Source organism: Bubalus kerabau, chromosome 5 (assembly GCF_029407905.1).
Source record: "Bubalus kerabau isolate K-KA32 ecotype Philippines breed swamp buffalo chromosome 5, PCC_UOA_SB_1v2, whole genome shotgun sequence".
Taxonomy (NCBI): domain Eukaryota; kingdom Metazoa; phylum Chordata; class Mammalia; order Artiodactyla; family Bovidae; genus Bubalus; species Bubalus kerabau.
Genome location: NC_073628.1, coordinates 108,732,702 through 108,756,497, shown reverse-complemented (window position 1 = coordinate 108,756,497; position 23,796 = coordinate 108,732,702). Strand labels below are relative to the sequence as shown.

The 23,796-nt window shown below is 41.5% G+C and overlaps 1 protein-coding gene across 1 annotated transcript in view; it reads left to right on the top strand.

The window, feature by feature from the left end:
- The window catches only part of PDPN (podoplanin), a 34,775-nt gene extending 11,427 nt beyond the window's left edge, over positions 1–23,348 (top strand). The window contains exons 2-6 of the mRNA XM_055582650.1: positions 12,087–12,205; positions 13,843–14,035; positions 20,094–20,132; positions 20,678–20,786; positions 21,536–23,348. Coding sequence (XP_055438625.1) covers positions 12,087–12,205; positions 13,843–14,035; positions 20,094–20,132; positions 20,678–20,786; positions 21,536–21,542 — 467 coding nt within the window. The 3' untranslated portion in view covers positions 21,543–23,348. The remainder of the gene's footprint in view (positions 1–12,086; positions 12,206–13,842; positions 14,036–20,093; positions 20,133–20,677; positions 20,787–21,535) is intronic.
- Positions 23,349–23,796: the final 448 nt, after the last annotated feature.

Below are 23,796 nucleotides of genomic sequence, written 5' to 3'. Positions count from 1 at the left end.
AAGAGAGGAGGACCCATCTTATTCAGCACTTGAAAGAAAATATGGTTGGTAAAAACATTTGGCAGGAGGAAGAGGGGAGAAACCCAGCCTTTTGGCAGGAATGACAAGAAGGCAGGTGATAGAAATCAGATTGGAGGGATGAGAGATAAGGAACCAATTTGATGAGAAAGAACAGTAAGTTATGCACTCTTATAGACACAGTGAGTTTGGGGTAATAGTAAGACATCTAGTCTGATGTAACTGATGTGTTCCTGGGGAGAAACTCAGCTAAAACGGCACAGAAATAATAAGCCCTACTTTGCTGCCTGAATTCCCCATTCATCGGAACAAGGGGAGAAAGATGACAAAGAGGGTCAGAAGAGTATTATTTTTAAAAAAGTTTACCGAAGCACACTTCAAACTCCCAAACCAGGCTTCAGACCAAGGCCAAGGGCAGTCAGTGGAAACACAGCTACATTCTGTACATTCCTGGAGGGCCTCATCCTCCTGGGCTCACAGCTGAGCTGTGTGCAAGCTGTATGCGTGGATGGTGAGGTCAGAGCCAAAGGGGCTTCTCTTTTCACTCTTGCGAAATCAGGGCCCGCCCAGCTGACAGCCGTGCATGAATCAGAAGCTCGGTTTCCGAGCAGATGGTGAGGGTTTCCCAACACAGTTGAGATGCTGTGTTCCAGGCCAGCACTTCTAAAGCCTGCCATAGTCATTTGATTATTCAAGTATTAATAACTAAGTGGTTCTCCCTAAGAGGTGGCCTCCTGGCCAGGTTCCGGAAAAGTTATACAAGAGCGTTGATTCCAGTCTACAGCACTATGGACTCATTTCCTCCTTTACTGAGAACATTCTGCTTTTGGTTAAGAGAGAGACCTTCCCTCAGGTTGAGTAATCTTGATTGAGGTTGTAACCAACAACCTCTAGTTTTAACATTTGAAGAGGGGTCCTGAGCCCTGTTTGCAGTTGAAGTGAGCTGATTCATTCTCAGTCCTAAAAAGCCCTGTTTACAGTTGGATAAGCTGATTCATTCTCAGTCCTAAAAAGTGTAAATACTCATTCATTCATTCAGCTATCAGAGACTGCTAGCAGGAAGAAAGTCTTGAATGCAGAGTTATCAAGACCCTGGTGCTAAGAAAGATTGAAGGCAAAAGAAGAGGGCAGCAGAGGATGAGATGGTTGGATGGCATCACCAACTCAATGGACGTGTTTGAGCAAACTCCGGGAGATGGTGAGGGACAAAGGAGCCTGGCGTGCTGCAGTCTGGATAAAATAAAAATAGCTAGTGGGAAGTTGCTGTATAACACAGGGCGCTAGTGAGTTGAGTGTACATGAATTAAGCTTGCAGAGAGTTAGACATGACTTTTAGCCACTGAACAACAGCAACACCAGTTTAGAGGAGGGTACTTCCTCCTGACACCTTGGTGGGGGGTGTTGGGGAGGAGGGAGCAGTCTCTGAAGAAAGGGATGTTTTACCTGGAGCATAGGTAGGGTCTGGATGGGCAGTGATGGAGTTGAGTTGGGGAAGAAAATGAGTGGGAGCTGTGGAAAAGTGACCAATACGCATGAGGGCTGTGTTACACAGTGGTTAGAGCCGGGGATTTCTCTGGAGTCTGACAGATCCTGATGTGTAACCCCTGCATCACCCCTTGCTGACTATGTGGGCAGCTTACTCTCAAGCCCCACCATCCTCATTTACAAAATAGGGACGATGTTAGTTTTCAAGGCTTTTTTGAAGACCAAAGGAGAGTGCTTGGCACAAATGTTTGGTCACCATTATTAAAATATCTGGGGCTTCCCTGGTGGCTCAGTGGTAAAGGATCCACCTGCCCAGGCAGGTGAATGGAACGGCAACCCACTCCAGTATTCTTGCCTGGGAAACCCCGTGGACAGAGGAGCCTGGTGGTCTACAAAGAGTCGGACACAACTGAACAACTAAACAACAAAAATTAAACTAATATCCTCATGGGAATTAACTGGGAGGATTGGTAAAGTTTACGCAGTAGGTCTCAATTCCTTTCCCTCCATCGAAGGGGAAAGAATGGATGTGGTTGGAGACATATTTTATGGGCTGTGAGCCTGCACCTTCCACCTGCCAATGACTTGGCGTGAGTCCTTCCTTCTGAAATGAAATGGGAGTCCCCAGCCATCGCCAGCCCCTCCCCTTTCTTGATTGCTGTGCTCAGCTGCAGAGACTTTCAGAACACTGCCTTCAACTTTGGGAGGTGACCCAGAAGGGCCACCCCGCCCACAGCCCAAAGAAAACTGCTCCCCCCTGAAAGGCATCCTTGGGGCATTGAGCACAACAGCCCCTTCTCTGAAGTCAGGGGATGGTTGCTGCTCCAAATATTAATGTGTAGCGTTTCTTCTGATTTCTCTAGAGGAACTAGTGACACTTGTCTGATCTCTGCAGCCTTGACATGTTTCTCTTGATTTTTATGGGAGAGGAACACATTGCCGATGCCAGCAGTGAGCAGTCTCAGCCCTGTGTTGGAGGGACTGACAGGACTGGACACAGTTAGTGGGCAGGCTGCTGCTCATTAAAAATCAAAGAGCAGAACAGCAGAGTTCATCCTTATAGGAAAAGTATCCTATTTTCAGCCCTGCTGTCTCTTTCATCAGGAGAAGGCGTTTGACAACTCATGGGTGAAGCACAGGGGACAGTGGCAGGAATGTTATAAGGGATAACTCAAAGGAAATCTGCTGTTTGGTTAGAAGTGTACTCGTTCAGTCAGCCACTCAACAAACGCCTACTAAATACTTAACCTATGGTGCCAGGAATGGGGAAAAGGGGATGGTATGCGCTGTGAGTAGTACGGTACTGCCTGGAGGAAAATTAAGAGTGCGTTCATCCCTGTGGAATGCTGAGTGGTGGGGCCAAGCCCTCTCGGAGGGCTTGATTTTCCGTGGTCCAAACTTTGATCCACTAAGCAATTTACCAGGATCCTTGGAAGGGGTGGAGGTGGGTGGGAAACCCATTGACCATATCAGTGATTGTACTGACCACAACCCTGGGTCTGCCAGGAGTTGACGATCAGATGTAGGGCTCTGGATTAGCAAACGGCTTTCAATATTCCCAAGAAAGGCTGGCTGTACAAGGTCTGGATGTGGGCCAGCCTGTGAGACCAGAGGGGTCACTCAAGATGTGATAAATAAAAGCGAAGTCCAAACACCTTTTATTCTGGTTGCAGAAACCCAATTCATGGTGATTTAAGGGAGTGCTATCAAACAGCTATTTGGGACGTTCTGAATGAAGATGAAAGATAGTATAGTGGGTGGTCTGCAGAAAGTTGGAAAACATTGGAGATTGGCACCTCCCTGCAGTTTGGGGTGTGTTTGTTTTCAGGCTTCTGAGCACAGTTTCGAAACATGATAGAAAAATAATACGTAAAAGCCTGTGCCTGGGCAAAGGATGAGAAGCAGACCTTTTTGGTTTTGTTTTCTACATAGATGTTTTGACCTCCCTCTAAAAACATTACGTTCTCCCAAACTTCATTGGAATTATTTGTTTGTAAGCTATCTTACAGTTTTTCCTACAGGGAAAATCCAGAACTTCCTAGGATGTTGCAAGAAAAGAAAAAGAGCATTCTACTTCTCGATGGCCACAAAGGCCATGCAGTCATCCATCTTCAAAGGGTTGTTTGTGCATTTACATGCTGGAGCAGCTCAAGATGCTAGAAAATCTAGACAGCATGAAAGATATCTTAATCTACCAGTTTTCTTTGAAAGCCTGAGGGTAACTCAGCTTGACTTCTTTTAAAATCAACTTTCCCACTTTAATCTCCAGCCGCTCAATTCTGAAGCTTCAGGTCAACAGAAAGAGGACCACAGGGAACTTCTCCCTCATGTGGAGATGGAAAGTGGGCAGAGGCTCTTTGCCAAAACTTAGGAAGGAGACTTCGGAGGCTGTTCTCATAAGACACAGTGGAATCCCAGACTTAGAGAATGAGCTTGTGGTTGCCGGAGGGAAAGATGGCAGGAAGGGATAATTAGGGAATTGGGGATGGACAGGTACACACTGCTGTATTTAAAATGGATAATCAACATGGATCTACTGTGTAGCACAAGGAAATTTGCTCAAAGTTACGTGGCAGCCTGGATAGGAAGGAAGTTTGGAGGAGAGTGAAGACACATTTATGTATAACTGAATTGCTTTGGTGTTCACCCAAAACTATCACAACATTGTTAATTGGTTATGTTGTTCAGTTGCTAAGTCATGCCCGACTCTTTGTGACCCCATGGACTGCAGAATGCAAGGTTTCCTTGTCCTTCACCATCTCCCAGCGTTTGCTTGAATTCACATCTATTGAGTCGGTGATACTATCCAACCATCTTATCCTCTGTCATCCCCTTCTCACTCTGCCTTCAATCTTTCCTAGCATCAGGGTCTTTTTCAATGAGTCAGCTCTTTGCATCTTGGCCAAAGTATTGGAGTTTCAGCTTCAGCATTAGTCCTGATGAATACTTAGGGTTGATTTCCTTTAGGATTGAGTTCTTACCACCCTCCAAAAAAACCACGAGGTAAAATCTAGTAAAGGACTCAGCACCGTATGGGACAGCCTGCTTTACTCAGTTCATCCATTCATATTCTAAATGTTGTTATCCACAGAATGGCAACAGATGGTAAAAGTCTCGCCTCTGAGGTTTCCTGCTTATTTCCATTTGTTGGGATAGTGACTTTAGATGCTTTCCAGTTAATACCTGTCCAGTTCTTTCCCTTCCTGCTGCTCTGCCCTGGTGTAAGCACTGCCCACTTCTGCCTGGACAACAGTCTAAGTGATGCTCAGCTTCAGTCTGACACTGGCACCTTCCCCAACACCTACATCTATTCTGTGGCACTAGAGTGGCTCCTGGGGCTGGAGTTAGGTCCTTCCCACACTCAGAGCATCTTCTGGCTATAAAATGAAGTTCAAATCAAAAGCCCTTAGTACAGAATTCCACCAGTCTGGCCCTCTACCCCTCCCCGGTCTTGTCTCTCACTGTCCAGCCACATTGATCAGCCTGCTTCTCAAGTGTGTGGTGCTGCATTCTGGGCTTCAGGGTTAGTGAGACCAGCTTTTCACTTACCTGGAGATCACTCAGTCATTCGACAAATACTCACTGAGTGCCTACTCTGTGCCAGTATCGTAGACAATGGGGACATCAAGAAGAAACAGCCTTTACTGAGCTTGTGTTCTAGAGGGATAGTCAGTTAGTGAATATACTAATTCACTAAGTAGTATGTTATGATTTCAGTGGATGGTCAAGAAGCCTCCTGAGAAAATGCCCTTTAAGCAGAGATCTGAAGTGGGTGCAGGAGCACCAGCTTGAGATTTTCCTTGTCTGCCTGTTGAGAGTCCTTCCTCCTATCCCACCCCAACAGTACCCAAATCCATAAGAATGGAGACCTCACCTGGTTCACTTTTCTGTTTCCAGTGCCGAGAACAGGGCCCAACATGCAGGTATCATTGTTTAGTCACTCAGTCAAGTCCGACTCTTTTTGCAACGCTGTGGACTATAGCCCACCAGCCTCCTCCATCCATGGGATTTCCCAGAAAAGAATACTGGAGTGGGTTGTCATTTCCTCCTCCAGATTCCAGGGGATCTTTCTGACCCAGTGATTGAACTCGCCTTGCCTACACTGGCAGGCAGATTCTTTACCACTGAGCTATCAGGGAAGCCCCCAGCATGTAAGTATTCTGGTAAATAGAGGTGAACTCAGAAAGGCTCCAGTCTCCATCCATCATTGCTGCTGCCTTTTTTTGTAGAACCAAGAGTACCTCGGCTCTGAGAAGTACAGCCTTTGTAAGGCAGACCACGCCTGTCTTCTAACCTGCCACTTCTGGAACTTCAGTCCTAACAAGGGAACTCATTTGAGGAAATAGAAATTGTGGTCACTACATAATTAGACTGAGGGATTCTAATAGATGGTGTCTCATAAGGGGAGGTGAGATGGTCAAGGAAGCAACTGCTTTCTATAACCAGGATTATAATTTAAGGGAGAGTGAGGATGGGGGTGAAAAGGAAGGATGTCAGAACCCAGGGAAGGGCATTTTCCAGCAACAGGTACCCCAGAGGCATAAAAAAGGGTTTGAGGGGCCAATGAGCAGTCTAAAACACTTGGCTTTGCATCTGCTTACTGACCAGGCCAACTCAGAAAATCGTTAAACTTCTGACCTTGTTAAAGAAAGTTATTCTGGTACTTGTTCAAACAGTTGGAAGATTTTATTCAAGACTATTGCCTCAGGGAAGAGAGATGGGGGTTCAACTCTGAGTACAACGGGGACAGCTGAGGATTCATAGCCAAGAAGCAGAGAAGGGCAGTGGATGGAAAATTGTAAAGAAGAGACCTCAAAGGTAGGGGGATTCTTGCTAAAGGCAGGCCAGGGATTTAGAAATCAAAGGTGGGAGATGGAGAACTTGATTAGAGAGAATCAAGTGATTCTCTATAAACTGACTTAGCAGGGTTCTTGCTGAAACTAGACTCTGTAATGATGAACACTGAAGCCTGAGGACATGGCCTCACTGAGAAGAGGGCTCAGAGGAGTTTCAACAAAGGTTGGTCAAGGAAGGTCTCTGTCAGCCTCACTTTGCTCATCTGGTAAGTGGGGACAAGCACACCAGCTTAATTTTTGGATGAAAATCTAATTTATATTCCCATTTTACATCATGCTTCAAGATAAACACAGGACAAATAGATTCAGTGTAAAAACAAAAACTTACACAAAATGTAGATGAATATTTACATAATCTTGAGAAAGAGTTTGTAAGTATGATATTCAGAGAGACAAAACAAGCTTTATCAGTTTGACTAATGGCAGACCTTGCCACTTATAAGGTATATGCAAATGCCAATTAATTAAAAAAATTATTGCAGCATCTATTCCAAAGAATATATATTTTTCTCAGTTTTATCACTCTAGTCTACCCCAGAAAACTTAAAGAAATATGCTTTATTTCCTGATTTTGTTAAATAAAATGCAACTTGAGCTTATGTTGCATTTGTTCATTTCCTTTTTCCTATTGATATTTCAGTTCTCTGGATTAATTTATTTTTATTTATTTTGGACTGGACTGAGTCTTCACTGGTGTGTGGAGGCTTTCTCTAGTTGCAGCAAGTAGGGGCTACTCTACTCTTACCTTGCAGTGTGCGTGCTTCTTATTGCGGTGGCTTCTCTTGTTTTGGAGCACAGGCTGTAGAGCACAGGCTCAGTAGTCGTGGCACACAGGCTTAGTTGCTCTGCGGCGTGTGGAATCTTCCCAGACCAGGAATCAAAAGTCCTCTGTGTTGGCAGGTAGATTCTTAACCACTAGACCACACCCTCTGGATTAATTTAATGGTGCCAGACGAGTGTTATGAACCAATTAGCCGTGTAGTATATTGATTGGATGCCATAAAAGGTTATATATTAGTTCCCTGTCATACAGAGTGAAGTAAGTCAGAAAGAGAAAACAAATGCGTATTAACACGTATATGTGAAATCTAGAAAATGGTACAGGTGAACCTATTTGCAAAGCAGAAATAGAGACACAGATGAATAGAACAAATGTATGGACACCAGGTGGAAAGGGGAATGAATTGGAAGATTGGGATTGACATATATACACTGCTGCTCCTGCTAAGTCACTTCAGTCGTGTCCGACTCTGTGCGACCCATAGACGGCGGCCCACCAGGCTCCCCCGTCCCTGGGATTCTCCACTACTGTGTATAAAATAGATAACTAATGAGAACCTAAAGTATAGCACAGGGAACCCTAGTCAATGCTCTGTGGTGACCTAAATGGGAAGGAAGTCCAAGAATATATTCTTAAGGCATAAAGAAGACTTAAAAATTATTTAAAGATGAATACCATAAAAGAAAAATGGTCATAAGAGAAGACACTCCCATCAACCAGCAAACATAAGGAACAACTCAGTACCGCAAATCAGAGAAATGTAAACAAACCAAAAAATTGAAAACACTTACTCAAAGGCTTAATCAAGAATTTGGGACTGTTGTAAGACAATCACAGTGACAGTGTAACTAATGTTCCATCAAATTCTAAATATTGTAAATGAAATGCCATCCCATAAATATATGGAAACTAGAATGATTTCTTTGGGCTATTAGATTTTGATGCAAAGATAAAAATGATTCACTTGTGTTAATATTTAGTTATATCCAGCAGCTTCAGCTGCATGCAGCAAATTCTGATAAATTCTCATTTCATTTTTATCCTGTTACAAATATTCTCTAATTTTCCTTATTATGGCTTCTTAGATATACCTATCATTTAAAAGTGGACATTTCATTTCCAAATACGTGAAATTTTTAAAGTATCTTTGATGTTAATTTCTCAGTTTGACAGTTATCATTTAATGGTTCCTTCTCTGTAATCACCCTTTGTGTTTTCAGTGTTTGAACTTTATTGAGGCTTTCAATGGCTAAATCAAAGATCTCTCTTGGTAAATAACACATTGCATTTGAAAATATCTGGGCTATTTTCAAATATCTTTTGATACTGATTTCTAAAATAATTCCACAGTGATAAGAGAACAGACTCTGAATGATTCCAATACCTTTAAGCCATGACATTTTTGCATCTTGTTTTATGCACCTGGATATTTTCCAGTGTCTCCTGGTTTATAGTCTATGGGAACTTGAATTTGTATCCTGCTGTTGTGTGAAAATTGTATAACTCTTAATTATGTTGAATTGGTTCATAGTGGTTTTCAGGTCTACTATATCCTTCTGCTTTTCTGTCTATTCAGTCTATTAAGTTTTGAGAGTTTGATATTGAAGCTCCAACTAAAAATCTTACTTTATCTACTTAAAAAATAATTGTAATATGTAATTTTAATACATAATGAAAATGCAGAACAATGTAGCTTTGTTATGTATTTTCCATATCTCCTGTAAACGTGTTGTCATACTTTCATAATTAAAAAAAAAAAAAACCAAAAAAATGATTCATAACTAGTACCTTCATCCCTGATAAACATCTCTTCAGTGCTTATTGGCTCTCAAACTTAAACACCTTAGGATCAAATCAATTTATCACATCATCTTCTTAGAAGTAGTAGTTTTTAAAAGAATAACATGTACACACCAATTCCAAAGCACATGGATGGCTTACAGACAGAGTTGAAAATTTCCACGGGTTCTGACCCACAGGCTGGGGGAGGCTGGGAGTGGCAGGGAGGTGTTCGTGTGAGCACAAGGGGACATCGCTCTAGAACAGACTCTGTTATTGCAGGTTCGTCACTGCATTTACATAAACAGTTGTGTGTGTCGACTATGCGCACACGTGTCTTAGGAAGAAGAAAATGATTGGAGAGGAAAGACAGCAACACATGATTTGAATTTCACCATTCAAGAGAAAAGGATGTCAAATGCTGGCTGGACACTCAGCAGTTCATCCGCAAAGCCTTCAGCCGAAATAATGAGAGAGACAAGTGAACATCCCTTGTTAAAGATCAGCTTTCCCAGGGAGCAAAAAGAATGCCAGGGCAGTGAGACAAAAGACATGCCTCTTCATCATGAGTGTCATTCATAAAATGCCCCTTTGTCTATTCAGAGCGATTTTAGTCCTTGGCTCTGTGGGCCAAGGGTAGAAAAGAGCAAGAAGGAATTTTTATCATTAGGCTTTCAATGAACTGAACTTTCTACGAAAGAATTCAACTTTAACTAACTTAGTCCTGTACTTATTTATTTTTTTTAAGCAAGGGTGGTTTGGTTTTGCTTTTTAAAGCTAGAGGATGCCATATGGTAAGTGATTTTGCTGAACACTCCAGAAAATGTTTTTAAATGGATGGTTTGTTAAGTGTATTTGAACCTGGAGTGGAAGAAAAGAAAATAGAATGCTAAGTTTTTTAATAAAGACTGCTTGCCTGGCAAAGGGATATTTCCCCTTGAAGTTGATAAATACAAACAAAATTTGCTGAGATCATAATCTTAAGTCCTTAATGAGAGCTGATCACTACCCCTACTCCCACCCTAGCAACCAGCCAGAAAGGGAGCAATCTATTTGCTGGCACTGAGGTATCAGTTAGTTGCTAACTAATGAAAGCCTTTCCCCACCCCAGATGAGAAAAAAATGCATACGCTTGGGAAGCACTGATTGGCAGCACCAGATCAGTAGTACTCAATGCAAAGAGAAGGCTCATGAAACAAGAGAATTTACTCTAGAGGCTTCCTTCCTCTGTGCATCAGCAAAGAAGCTGTGATCAAATATTTATTAGCTGTGGCTTTGGCTGAGCTATCTAAGCACAAGAGTAAGAGGGAGTTTTAAGGCAAGGGCCAGACATCTGCTCTTTAATTAAGCACAGAAGTCTCCAACCACCCCCTCCCTCTTGCTCCTGAGCTGTGTGTGCTTACTTATTTTGCAACTGTATTTAGTCACGAAATTTCTTCCAGAGCCTCTCTGAGTCTAGGGAGGGAACCCATGACCAATGAGTCAGATTTGTTTTAACTTGTGAAAAGGGTTATTGATGAATTGAGATGGCATTCCTACTCGGTCAGGATAAACTCCAATCATTGTGGAAGAGGGTGAAGAAAAGGCCACTTCAAGTTGTCCTCCCTGCGTCCTGGAATTCAACTTGCGGTCCCACCCCCACCTACTCCCTGCTCCTCTGGAAACCTTTCTCATTGGCACAACAGGGTCATTCGTCCAGTGGTAATACAGAAAAGCCAGGGCCAGGGGTTGTCAGGTCTCTCTTTACTTTAGCTCTGGGTGCACTAAAAGTTCTGTTAGTTATCTCAGCACTCATATTACTGATCCTCCCTTGTAGATGATGATCCCAACTGCAAAAGAAGAGGTTGAACTCTATGTCAACCTCTATGTCTATGTGTATGAGATCTGTAGTTAGAGCCAGTGAGTTTAATCATTCAAGCAGACAGCAGTCTCAAAATTAAATGGAGCACGAGGTTGATGTTAACAAGAAGGAACCCCCGCCTTTGGACATTCTGATTTAGTAGGTTTGGGATAGAGCCTACTAATCAACTTTTTTTTTTAAGTTTACTATCTAGCTTTATTTTACTTCATTTAAGTTTTTTTTTTATGTATTTATTTCTAATTGGAGGATAATTGCTCTACAATGTTGTGTTGGTTTCTGCCATACATCAAAATCAATCAGCCATAGGTATACGTATGTACCATTGCTCTTGAACCTTTCTTTCAACTCCCACCCCATCCTACCCTCTGGGTTATCACAGTGCTCTGGGTTGAGCTCCCTGAGGCATACAGCAAATTTCCACTGGGTATCTATTTTATTAATACATGTGGTAATGGATGGGGCTTCCCGGGTGATTCAGACAGTAAATGCCTGCAATGCAGGAGACCTGGGTTTGATCTCTGGGTTGGGAAGATCCCCTGGAGAAGGGAATGGCAACCCACTCCAGTATTGCTTGGAGAATTCCACGGACAGGGGAGCCTGACAGGCTAGTTGATGGCGTGACAGAGTTGGACACGGAGTGAACAGTTTGACACTTTTATGGTAATGTATATATGTTAATGCTACTCTCTCAATTCGCCCCATCCTCTCCTTCCCTCACCGCGTCCACAAGTTTGTTCTCTATGTCTGTGTCTCTACTGTTGCCCTACAAATAGGTTCATTAGTACCGTTTTCCTGGATTCCATATATATGCGTTAATATATGATAGATATTTTCCTCTTTCCAACTTACTTCACTCTTTATAACAGAGAGCCTGCTAATCAGTATGTTCAGAAATCTTTCCAGACTCTAATTGAGAATTTTTCTGGGTCTATATGAAATTCTATTTACCTAAATGCATTAATTCTTTATATGAAACGGCACCAGAAAGAATCAGGTTCATTATTGAAAGAAAAGTCAAGGTGTAAACACACACGCACGCACAAACACCCCACTGTCCAGCACGCCTCAGTGGGAACCAGGGAAGGTCTGGCTGCTTCACCTTTTTGGAGTCCCATCTTCCTTTCTTTTACAATGGAGATGACCAGGCTGTTCTATATATGTAGAATGATTTGTTAAGCCAGAAGGAAAACTCCCTAAAAAGGAAAAAATACCCAGCGGAAATGAAAAAAAAATCTGATTGTAGCTGACCAGTTAGGTCTGCCCATATGATTTCACCTTGAGGTCTGACTCAATCTCCCCTTTTCAGCCAGCACGGTCCGGCCAGAAGACGATGTGACTACAGGTGTGACAAATGAGAAGACGACCCTGGGTGTGGAAGATTACACGACAACCCCAGCTGCCAGTAAAGAATCCTTGGCAACTCCGGTGAGTGTAGCAGGAAGAGAGGAAGTTGCTTCATAGGCATGTGATCACATGCAAGGATATTTTGAGACTGGCTTATTTCAGTATGCTTGAGCTTAATGCCCCCAGTGTTCATCCATGTTGTAAGAATATTTTCATGTGTAAAAATATTTTCCCTTTGGAGGCTGAATAATATTCCACTGTATGTAAGTATATATTACATTTTCTTCATGCATTTGGATTGCTTCCAACTCTTGCCTATTGTGAATAATGCTGCTATGAACATGGACGTGCAAATAGCTTCCAAACCCTGCTTTTAATTCTTTTGGGCTTATACTCAGAAGTAGCATTGCTGGATCATATGCCCGTTCTATTTTCAATTTTTCTGAGGACCTCCATTCTGTTTTCCCTAACGTTGCAACCATTCTACGACCCCATCAACAGTGCACAATGGCTCCAATTTATTTTCTGTTCGTTTGATAGTAGCCATCCTAACTGGTGTGAGGTGATAATCTCATTGTACTTTTGATTTGTTTTTCTCTGATAATTAGTGTGATTGAGTATCTTTTGTTTGTTTGTTGGCCATTGTGTACTATATCTGGAGATTGATTTACTCAAGTCCTTTTTCCCATTTTAAAAATCAAGTTATTAGATTTTTTTGTTATTCATTTATAGGAGTTCTATATACTTTTATTAGATAAGATGATTGTGAGTATTTCTTCCATTCCATAGGTCGCCTTTTCATTCTGCTGATTGTGTCTTTTTATGCACTAAGTTTTTAAGCTTGATATAATTCCACTGATCTATGTTTGTTTGTTTGTTTGTTTTGCCTGTACTCATTAGCTTGTTGAATGCTATATTGACATGAACTTTGGAGTCAACAGAACCATTTCCAAGTCTTGTTCTGTTGCTTGTTGGCTATGTGAGCTTGGGCATATTATCTGATCTCTCTAAGCCTTGTTCATACTATAGGGCTAATAATAGAATTTACTTCTTGAAACTTCCCTGGTGGTCCAATGGTTAAGAATCCGCTTTCCAGTGCAGGGGATGTGGGTTCAATCTCTGGTTGGGGAACTAAGATCCCACATGCTGTGGGGCAGCTAAGCCCATGTGTCACAACTACTGAGCCTGCACACTCTGGAGCCCTCAAGTCACAACTAGAGAAGCCTACACCCAGCAAGGAAGACCCAAAGCAGCCAAAGATAACTTACAAACAAAAAAAAGAGAACTTACTTCTTAGGATTTTTTTGTGGTGTTAATGAGAATGTATTTAGAGGGCATGGCAAATGGTAAGCTCTGGGCGAAAAAGGGCATTAAAAATAATACCACATAATATGTGCTGAGTAAACGTTACAGGAAAAAAAGTACCATTCACGTTCAAGGGAGGAAAAGAATTAATGCCTAGTGACCCAGTATTTTCTAAAAAGTTACACCTCAGGAAGTCAGCATGCTCAACATTTGGGATTTATTTCTGGAGTAGACATGATTTTATTCCTGTCTCCACTCTTGTTTCTTGTGTGTTATCTTGTTTCCACTTTAAATTTATGTCATCATATAGCATATGCATTTAAGCTCCTTTAAGTCCATTTCTGACATAAGACAGAGTATATATTTTACAATATTAAGTTTTATGTCTGTTTTGCCTTCTACATCTCCAATAGATGCCAGCAGGAACAAAGAATGTAACACACGGTCACAGAGAAGATCTGCCAACTGCCGAAAGCACAACAGCCAAGAGCACGCCTGCCAGGAGCACAACAGCCAAGAGCACGCCTGCCAGGAGCACAACCGCCAAGAGCACACCTGCCAAGACCACAGTCCATACCCACGTATCAGCAACTAGTCACTCCCAGGGTAAGAAAAGCAGTCGCCCCAGTACGGGTTGATCTTTTTTTGCACCATCAATGCATCCCCAACAATCCAGGGACAAATATAATCATCAATATGGCACACGTTGGAATGTAAGCACTAATTTTGAACCAAGCTTTGTGTGGTGGGTTCAGAGCTCATATTTATTGGGTTGTTGAATTCTGCTCTCTACTTCGAATGACAGCTAGTGACAATGCCCCACAAAAGTAAGTGAGATAGCTACCAGTGTCATATCGCTGACCCTAAGCTAATATAATGCTACACAAAAAAGCTCTGTGTTGACACCCAAGTGGGTAAAAGTTAGCCAACCTATGTATATCTTAGTAGATTCTGTCCTAACATTGAAACTCAACATTCAAAAAACTGATCCAGTCCCATCAGTTCCTGGCAAATAGAAGGGGGAAAAGTGGAAGCAATAACAGATTTTATTTTCTTAGGCTCCAAAATCACTATAAATGGTGACTGCAGTGAAATTAAAAGACACTTGCTCCTTGGAAAGAAAGTTATGCCAAACCTGGATAGCATATTAAACAAAAGTCTGTATAGTCAAACTATGGTTTTTCCAGTAGTTATGTAAGGATATGAGAGTTAGACCATAAAGAAGGCTGAATGCCAAAGAATTGATGCTTTTGAATTGTGGTCCTTGAGAAGACTCCCTTGGACTGCAAGGAGATCATACCAGTCAACACTAAATAAATCCTGAGTATTCATTGGAAAGATTGATGCTGAAGCTGAAGCTCCCAATACCTGATGCAGGAAGCTAACTCATTGGAAGAGACCCTGATGCTGGGAAAGATTGAAGGCAAAAGGAGAAGGGAGCAGGAGAGGATGATATGGTTCGATAGGATCACCAACTCAACGGACATGAATTTGAGCAAACGCCAAGAGATAGTGGAGGACCAAGGAGCCTGGTGTGCTGGAGTTGATGGGGTCACAAAGAGTTGGACACAACTTAGCGACTGAACAGCAATAACATTGCTAACATTTACTATCTTACTGTACATTGAGTTCATGTCTGTACACATGATGCAAGAATCTATTCTAAGCCTGTCTTACCAGGCTTTGGGGTTATACTTTACAGCTGGTATATGCAGCAATGTGAATGGAGGTGCACCTTGGGGAGAAATTCTGAAGGACAACTTTGAGTCTGCATCACTATTATGAGGTTTAGACCATCACTAATGATTGTGAGGAAAGATGATTGCCATTACAACTTAGTAAGAGGAAGAGCTTCCTATTTCCAGAGCTTTCTTGAAAGAAATTCAGTTATTTGGAATATTTTTTAAATACGCCTTATTTTATAGTAGATAGGGGTGGAAGAGAAAAGGAACTAATCTTCTAGTAACTGCAATGAATGCTTGCTAACTTCAGCAATTTCCTATCATATATACCTAGTTAGGTGTTTTCATCTTTAAATTAAAGTAAACGTAAGGACCTCCCTGAACCCAAGATTCCTAAAACCAGTTGCACAGCTGAACACCTAGAAAGTTATTCCTTATTGTTTGATATACAATTCCCAATCACCAGTCTGGTTTTTAAAACTCTAAAGCACTTCTGCAGATTTTTAAAATGCGTTGTATTTGTACACCTATGGTCACAGCAGCATTATACACCATAGCTGAAACATGGAAGCAACCCAACTGTCCACGAATAGATGATTGGGTAAACAAAATGTGTCATATACATGCAATGGAATATTCTTTAGCCTTTAATAAGAAGAAAATTCTCACACATGCTATAACATGGATGAACCTTGAGGACTAAATGGAATAAACCAGTCACGAAAAGACAAATACTCTGTGATTCCACTTAGATGAGGTAAATAGAGTAGTCAAAATCACAGAAAGCAGAATGGTGGTTGCCAGGGGTTGGTGTGGGGAGGGAATGGAGATGGGTAGAGAGTATCAGTTTTGCAAGGTGAAAAAGAGTTGTGGAGATGGATGGGGCTGATGGTTGCATACCAGGTGAATGTACATAATACCATCAAAGAGTATACTTAAAAATGGTGAAGATAGTAGTGTTTATATTATGCGTACGTTACTACAAAGATAGAAAAGTTTCATAATATGCTTAGAAAATGATGCCTAAGGGTTACTCTAAGATACTAAAGAAATGGTTGGCATTAAACACCAAAGCGAACTAAATAGGGTTAAACAAGGAAAGAATCAATATAATTAATCATTGGAAACATTTCAAAATTTTGGAGAAGCATTGATCGTTTGTAACAAGAGCTGACAGCTTATTCATGGCAAGCCGCAAATGGAGCATTCCAAGTTGAGTATTTTTTTTATATCATACCAGAATATTTCTCCTATTCCTTAAAAAGAAAATGTCTCAATTTCCTGGAAAATACTCATGATTACTTTCTTGTCTGTCTTCTTCCCCACCCTTTCACAAATACTGTGACTTACGGCACATTCCTACTTCATGCATCAGTGTTCCAAGAAATTTTCACATGTGAGTTAAAATGTAATTACAAACACTTGGCTTTTTAAGAGGTAATTTTATTAGGACTGCAAATGCCTTTCCCATCAAACGCCCAAGTTTGATGATGTTCATGTGCATGATACATTCAAGTGATCACAGGCGGTGTAATTGGGAAGAGGCCTAGGGAGTATAAGTCTAGTAAACTTTAATTTAGTGATAAATCATCCACAAACTTTATTTTGGTAATATATTTTCTGGAAAATGGTGCCATTGATGGTGATAATGTGTCATGAGCCACCATGTTAAGACATGAAAAGCAAATGTTTGCCCTGCCTCTACTGGTAGTTGTCAGCCAGGTATAACATTCAGGGAGTTGATAGGATGACACCTTTGTTCTGGGCAGGCCTCAAACCCAGAAGTCTCCCAACTGCTTTTTTATGTGAGTTGGTGTGATCAGCTTGAGCTTCATGTAAATGTTCTAGAGCCATGGGTTCAGCTCATGCAGGAAGAGATGGGTTCAAGGACCTGTACTCTGGGGCCATGAAGTTAAAAGTAGTTAAAAGCTACTTGGAAGGAAAACTATAACAAACCTACACAGTACATTAAAAAGCAGAGACATCACTTTGCCAAAAAACGTTCATGTAGTCAAAGTTATGGTCTTTCCAGTAGTCATGTATGGATGTGAGAGTTGGACCACAAAAAGGGCTGAGAACTGAAGAATTGATGCTTTCAAACTGTGGTGTTAGAGAAGACTTTGAGAGTCCCTTGGACTGCACAGAGATCAAACTAGTCAATCCTAAAGGATATCAACCCTGAATATTCATTGGAAGGACTATTGCTGAAGCTTCAGTATTTTGACCATCTGATGCAAACAGCTGACTCTTTGATACAGACCCTGATGCTAGGAAAGATTGAGGGCAGGAGGAGAAGGGGACGACAGAGGATGAGATGGTTGGATGGCATCACTTGACTCCGTGGACATTAGTTTGAGCAAATTCCTGGAGATAGTGGAGGACAGGGGAGACTGGCATGCTGCAGTCCATGGGGTCTTAAAGAATCAGACACAACTTAGCTATTGAACAATGACAACTCTGGGGCCATCTTGAAAGGATGTCTTTTTTTTTTTTTTTTGAAAGATGGACCTGATACAGAGTGGATAACTTCTTTTCTTTCCAAATCAACCATTAGAAAAAGTAACCATCTTATAGTTGATGGTTGGCTGGTTTCACTTTTGATTAGGAGAATATTGGATATCTGATACTTTGCAAATCGTGAGCTAAGATTCTAGGGGTGAGCCTGATTAAATCACATCTCTCTGTTGTCTCATTAAATTAAGGCCTCTCGACTTTTTCTTTATAAACAACTACCACCCAGAGGAGTGAAGAGCTCAGTATACCAACAAGTTGATGGGAGAAACAAAAGGCCTTTATTTTTTAATAGAATTGTGTAAACATTATCTGAAGAAAACAATGTTATTTCTTTCTTCCAGAGAGGTATTCATAGTTAAGCAACTTATATCCACATGCTAGGTAAATAAGAATATTCACATTTGAACCACTAAATTAGAGTTAGCTGCAGATAGAAATCCTATAATAATAGTGCCATAAATACAAAGGGAATTCCAGAAAAACATCTACTTCTGCTTTATTGACTACGCCAAAGCCTTTGACTGTGTGGATTACAACAAACTGCGGAAAACTCTTAAAGAGATGGGAATACCAGACTACCTTACATACCTCCTGAGAAATCTGTAGGCAGGTCAAGAAGAAACAGTTAGACCCAGACATGAAACAACAGACTGGTTCCAAATATGGAAAGGAGTACGTCAAGGCTGTATATTGTCACCCTGCTTATTAAATGCAAAGTACTTACTTATTAAATGCAAAGTATATCATGAGAAATGCCAGGCTGGATGAAGCACAAGCTGGAATCAAGACTGCCGGGAGAAATATCAATAACCTCAGATATGCAGATGATGCCAACCTTATGGCAGAAAGCGAAAAAGAACTAAAGAGCCTCTTGATGAAAGTGAAAGAAGAGGGTGAAAAAGTTGGCTTAAAACTCAACATTCAGAACGCTAAGATCATGGCATCTGGTTCCATCATTTCATGGCAAATAGATGGGGAAACAAATGGAAATAGTGAGAGACTCTCTATTTTTGCTGCTGCTGCTGCTAAGTCGCTTCAGTCGTGTCTGACTCTGTGCGACCCCATAGACAGCAGCCCACCAGGCTGCCCTGTCCCTGGGATTCTCCAGGCAAGAACACTGGAGTGGGTTGCCATTTCCCTCTCCAATGCATGAAAGTGAAAAGTGAAAGTGAAGTCCCTCAATTGTGTCCGACTCTTCGTGACCCCATAGACTGCAGCCCACCAGGCTCCTCCATCCATGGGGTTTTCCAAGCAAGAGTACTGGAGTGGGGTGCCATCGCCTTCTCCAACTATTTTTGGGGGGCTCCAAAATCACTGCAAATGAAATTAAAAGACTGCAGCCATGAAATTAAAAGACACTTGCTCCTTGGAAGAAAAGCTATGGCCAACCTAAATAGCATATTAAAAAGCAGAGATATTACCTTGTCAACAAAAGTCTGTCTAGTCATAGGTATGGTTTTTCCAGTAGTCATGTATGGATGTGAGAGTTGGAGTATAAAGAATGGTGAGCACTGAAGAATTGATGCTTTTGAACTGTGGTGTTGGAGAAGATTCTTGAGAGTCCCTGGGACTGCAAGGAGATCCAACCAGTCCATCCTAAAGGAGATTAGTCCTGAATATTCATTGGAAGGACTGATGCTGAAGCTGAAACCCCAATACTTTGACCACCTGATGTGAAGAACTGACTCACTGGAAAAGACCCTGATGCTGGGAAAGATTGAAGGCGGGAGGAGAAGGGGACAGAGGATGAGATGGTTGGAAGGCATCACCAACTCAATGGACATGGGTTTGCGCAAGCTCCAGGAGTTGGTGAAGGACAGGGAAGTCTGGTGTGCTGCAGTCCATGGGGTCACAAAGAGTCAGACATGACTGAGTGACTGAACTGAATGAACTGAAAATACAAAAAGTGTAGTCTCATTAAGCTTAAGTGCCCTGTAAGATCTGGATTTTCTATGAAAGAAAAGGAAATTGATATCATAAGATGGGTGATATCACAGTCTTAACCACAACTTTCAAAACATTTTGCTCTCAAAATGATGTTTCTTCAAAATAAACCTCCTCCCAATGGGTGAGTTTTTCATGATCTTGACTTTGGACCAAAGATCAACAGCCTTGGATTCTTTTGTTACCCTAACTTCTGAAATCTTCGACCATTTATTTAAGATCTCTCTGGGCGAGTTACCTTGACTCTGCTCTCTACAGTGGGTGGTGAAAAAAGTAACGTTTACCAAAAAACTATGGACTCATAGGTGTGAAGAAGCATTCATAAATTCAATAAATAATAGTTTTAAAGACAGGATCACATCAGAGCCTGCTTAAAAGTCCCCTGATCCGATTTACTTAAGAAAGTATCCTCTTTGCTTGTGTTTTGCTACCTTCCACTTAGAGTAAATCCATCTTGTGCCAATTGTTAAATTATAGTTATTAACTCCTAATAATTCTTTATCATTGCAACTCTCTCTTTATAGGGAAAACAGATGGAGAAAAACCAAAAAGCACTCAGAAAGGTGGGTTAGATTTTGTTATCAAAACATTCTTATGGGAGTTTTTAAGAAGGTTTCTTTGAACTTTAATCTTTGTGATGAATTAACATTCTTTCCTGGATTGTAATCAACTGGGAGCAGAAAACCTTTTGAAAATGTTTCAAATCTCTTAAGAGAGAAAAGGGAATTGCCTGTATTTGAAAATAAGCAAACCACAAGTGAGTCTTCACAACAGCTGTGGAGAATGGTGTCATATCACAATATATGGTTCCTAAGAATGGAAATAGGGGCTAATTTAATAGCTGTGTGTACACAAAAGCTACCCAGTAATCAACAGTGAAGCCACTTAGTCGGAGTGGTATGCTTCTTGATATATCTTGAGGTCCAGAAATCTTTCCCTGATTAGATTAACCCCAGCTTTTCTCCCCTTCTAAGTCACCTCCTACTAGATAGATAGAGGACAAACAATGTAGAGCATCTTTTGTTATCTACGGTGGGCCTATGGCGTGGCTTATTGCTGCTGTATTGTTAATCTGGGGACTCGGCTTTTTTTCTTCTGTCTCATTCAGGTGGCTTGTCAGTGGGGACCCTGGTTGGAATCATTGTTGGGGTCTTACTAGGCATCGCAGTCTTTGGTGGAATCATCTCTGTGATTGTTCGGAAAATGGGAAGATACTCGTAAGTATAAACCTTAGGCTCTTGTGATGGTAAATGAAGGGAGTGGTTTCCAACCTTTGAACTAATAGACACTGTAAATAAAGATCATGTGCAGAAGCCACCAACCTCCCTAAGCAAAGAGAGCACCCCAGATGGCTCTTCAGTTGATTTCCATTGCAATCTGACCCAATTTGACCTCTTAATTTTCCAACTCAGTGAACTTGAAGGAAAGCCCAACCAAGTTTTAACGATACCCAATCACCCTACTACCAGTCATCAGAGGTAGGTGGTTCTCAGAAGAACATTAGTGGCAGACCCTATTCTGATGAGGAATTCCACTGGTGCTGGGGCCCCTCCCTCCACTCCTGACCTGCATGCACCCAAGGAAAGGAATTATTTCTCCATTAAAATTTCCTAGGAATTCAGAACATTTCAAATTCATAGCCAGAGGAAAACATTTTCTTAGTTCTGTTGGGGAGATATGATTGAATGGGGAGAGGATAAATGTTATACGACTGGGGGAGGGGGTGGTCAAGGGACATAAGCAGCGATACAGTTGCAGATTTATGTGTCTGGAAATGCTCGGGAACCTGACCCTAGGTCAGGCCTGAATCTGATCCTGAGAATCAGGCCTAGAGGAGGGATGAGCAGGGAGAGAAGAGCCCCAGGACTCAGAACTGGAAGATGTAGACAAAGGACCATCAGAACAATGACTCACCGGGTTAGTAGTCACAAAGAAGTGACAGTCACCTTTCTCTTTGTCTTCACAGGCCCTAAAGTGCTAAAGAATTGTGCTGTCCTGCCAATACATTTTAAAAAAGAGTTTCCGACATCCCCCCCTGTGACGTCCCTGAGCACATGGAGAAGATGACCCGTGGAATTGCTTCACCACCACACTCAAAATCCACGGTGATCCCTCCACTCGCTAAAACTAACCGAAGGAAAGATTATTCATCAGACGTGCTCCTCTAAGCCTTTGTCTTTTGAAAAAAAACTATTGTTTTAATATAAATTTTGTGTGTAATTTAAAAGGCAAAATGCATAGAAAATGGAGCAAAGCTGTGTTAAACCTGATTTGTAACTAAATAGACAATAGATTGGGTTGGCCAAAAAGTTTGTTAAGGTTTTTACCGTAAGATCTTACAGAAAAATCTGAACAAACTTTATGGCCAACACAATCAGTGAATGTCAGAAGCTGTAATTGTCTTTGTTTTTGTCTTTGTAATTAGCCTTTGTTTTGACTCTCCTCTGTTATTGTTAAAATGCAAAGGAATCTGAAAATATTTATACCAATGGCGTCCTTGGGGATAGAGCTATGTCAGTTAGTGGCGTAAGTGCTTTGCAGTTTCTGATCTGTTAAAACATACACATTCCAGTCCAATGGGGTCTGTTTTTAGAGCCTGATTTGGTATGGATAATGAAGTAGAAAATTTATACTTGTATAATATGTAATTAGCAACTGGCTTTCACTGGTCCAGGTAAAGCATTTCAAAGACCTCTGTTTTAGATCATAAATAGAAGTCTTACTTTGGGGAAGGCATTTTGTTTCTCACACCAAGGGTCTCGGTGTACTCTGCTGTCTTCTTCATCAATGACTTGATGAATCAAAGGTTTGTTTGTACACAAGTATAAATTTTTTACTTCCATTTTCCTCAGATGATAGAGATCCAGACCTGACGGGGTGGCCTTCTCACTTCCCCATCACCCAAGTCCTCTATATTGGCTTCTTTGTTCTGGAATATGAGGACCTCAGCCCTGGAGGCCCAGTGATGCCAGGGGCTCAGGTGTTCCAGGGACTGAGCCGCAGTGGTCCCCAAACCCTGTGTGTGCTTGTCACAAACAAAACCTGTTGGCTTCCTAGCGTTCACTTTCTGCTTCAGAGGAAAGAAATGGGAATGCTAATTTTTAAAAGGCAACTGGATTTAGAGACTTTATCTTAAAATGGAAGCTGTTTCTGATTTTCACGAGATCCCACATATTTCAGTGGGGTCATGATTGACAGTTCTGTATGGGCACCATCCAGCTCAGGACATGTCTTCCCGTAGGCCAACTGAATTCTTTCCCCTACACAAAAAGGTTTTACACTGAGCAGATGCTGTTATACATCACAGTTGCGGTTATACATTTCTGATAGCCTCTGAATTCATCAGGTTCATAAAACAGGGAAAAGTAGACTATCAGTCAGAAAGCCTGGCCTGTTCCCCTACCTTTTGCAGTAATGGGTGGATGTAATTTGAAACAGTATGCCCTTGTGTCACTCAAGTCCAGCTAGTCCAATATCCCAGGTTCAATAATTGATCATCAGCTGATGGAGAAAATGGGCTTTGGAAATGCTTTATGAATCTCTTAAATACCCTTCCATTTCATCACTCAGATTTCTGAACAGGAGTTGGGAATAATGTTAGTTTCCTCTTTCTTATTCTCTTTTTTTTTTTTTCTTACTGTGAAAAATAATAGTCAACCCCAAGTCATACACTGGACCTATCACCTGCTGGGACAGGGCTATGGGTTTCCTGGTCACATCTGTGTTGTGCTCAATGCAGTGTAGACATGTTTTAAAATAAAACAGATGATTGAGTATAACAGTGAGTCAGATCTGTGATTGGGAATCTCCATCAAGGTTGGATCACCCCTGAGTACATCTCCAGATGAGATTACACGTTATATAAACATCTGCCTCTTGACTTGATTGGGAGTGAATTATAAATGGTCATAGGAGGTACATCCATGGGGAAGAAATATAACTGGACCTTTTACCCAGGGCTCTGGCAAAGTAGGGAAGTTAAGGTCAAGTGGAGGAATGGGAGGAAAAGTGGCACTTTGGGATTAGTTTTGCTCACTCTGGTCACAAATTGTTAACAAGGTTTTGCCTGGCTCCTGATTTCTCTGCCCTGGAGACTGGAGCCAGGAAAGGGGAGCAGTTATACCTTGCTCCTGCCAGCCTACCTGGGAACTTGACCTCAGGTGGGTAGGGCTTGACCACCTAAGAAAAGGTGGTAATAACCCTTGTGAAGGTTTTCTAACTGCCTAT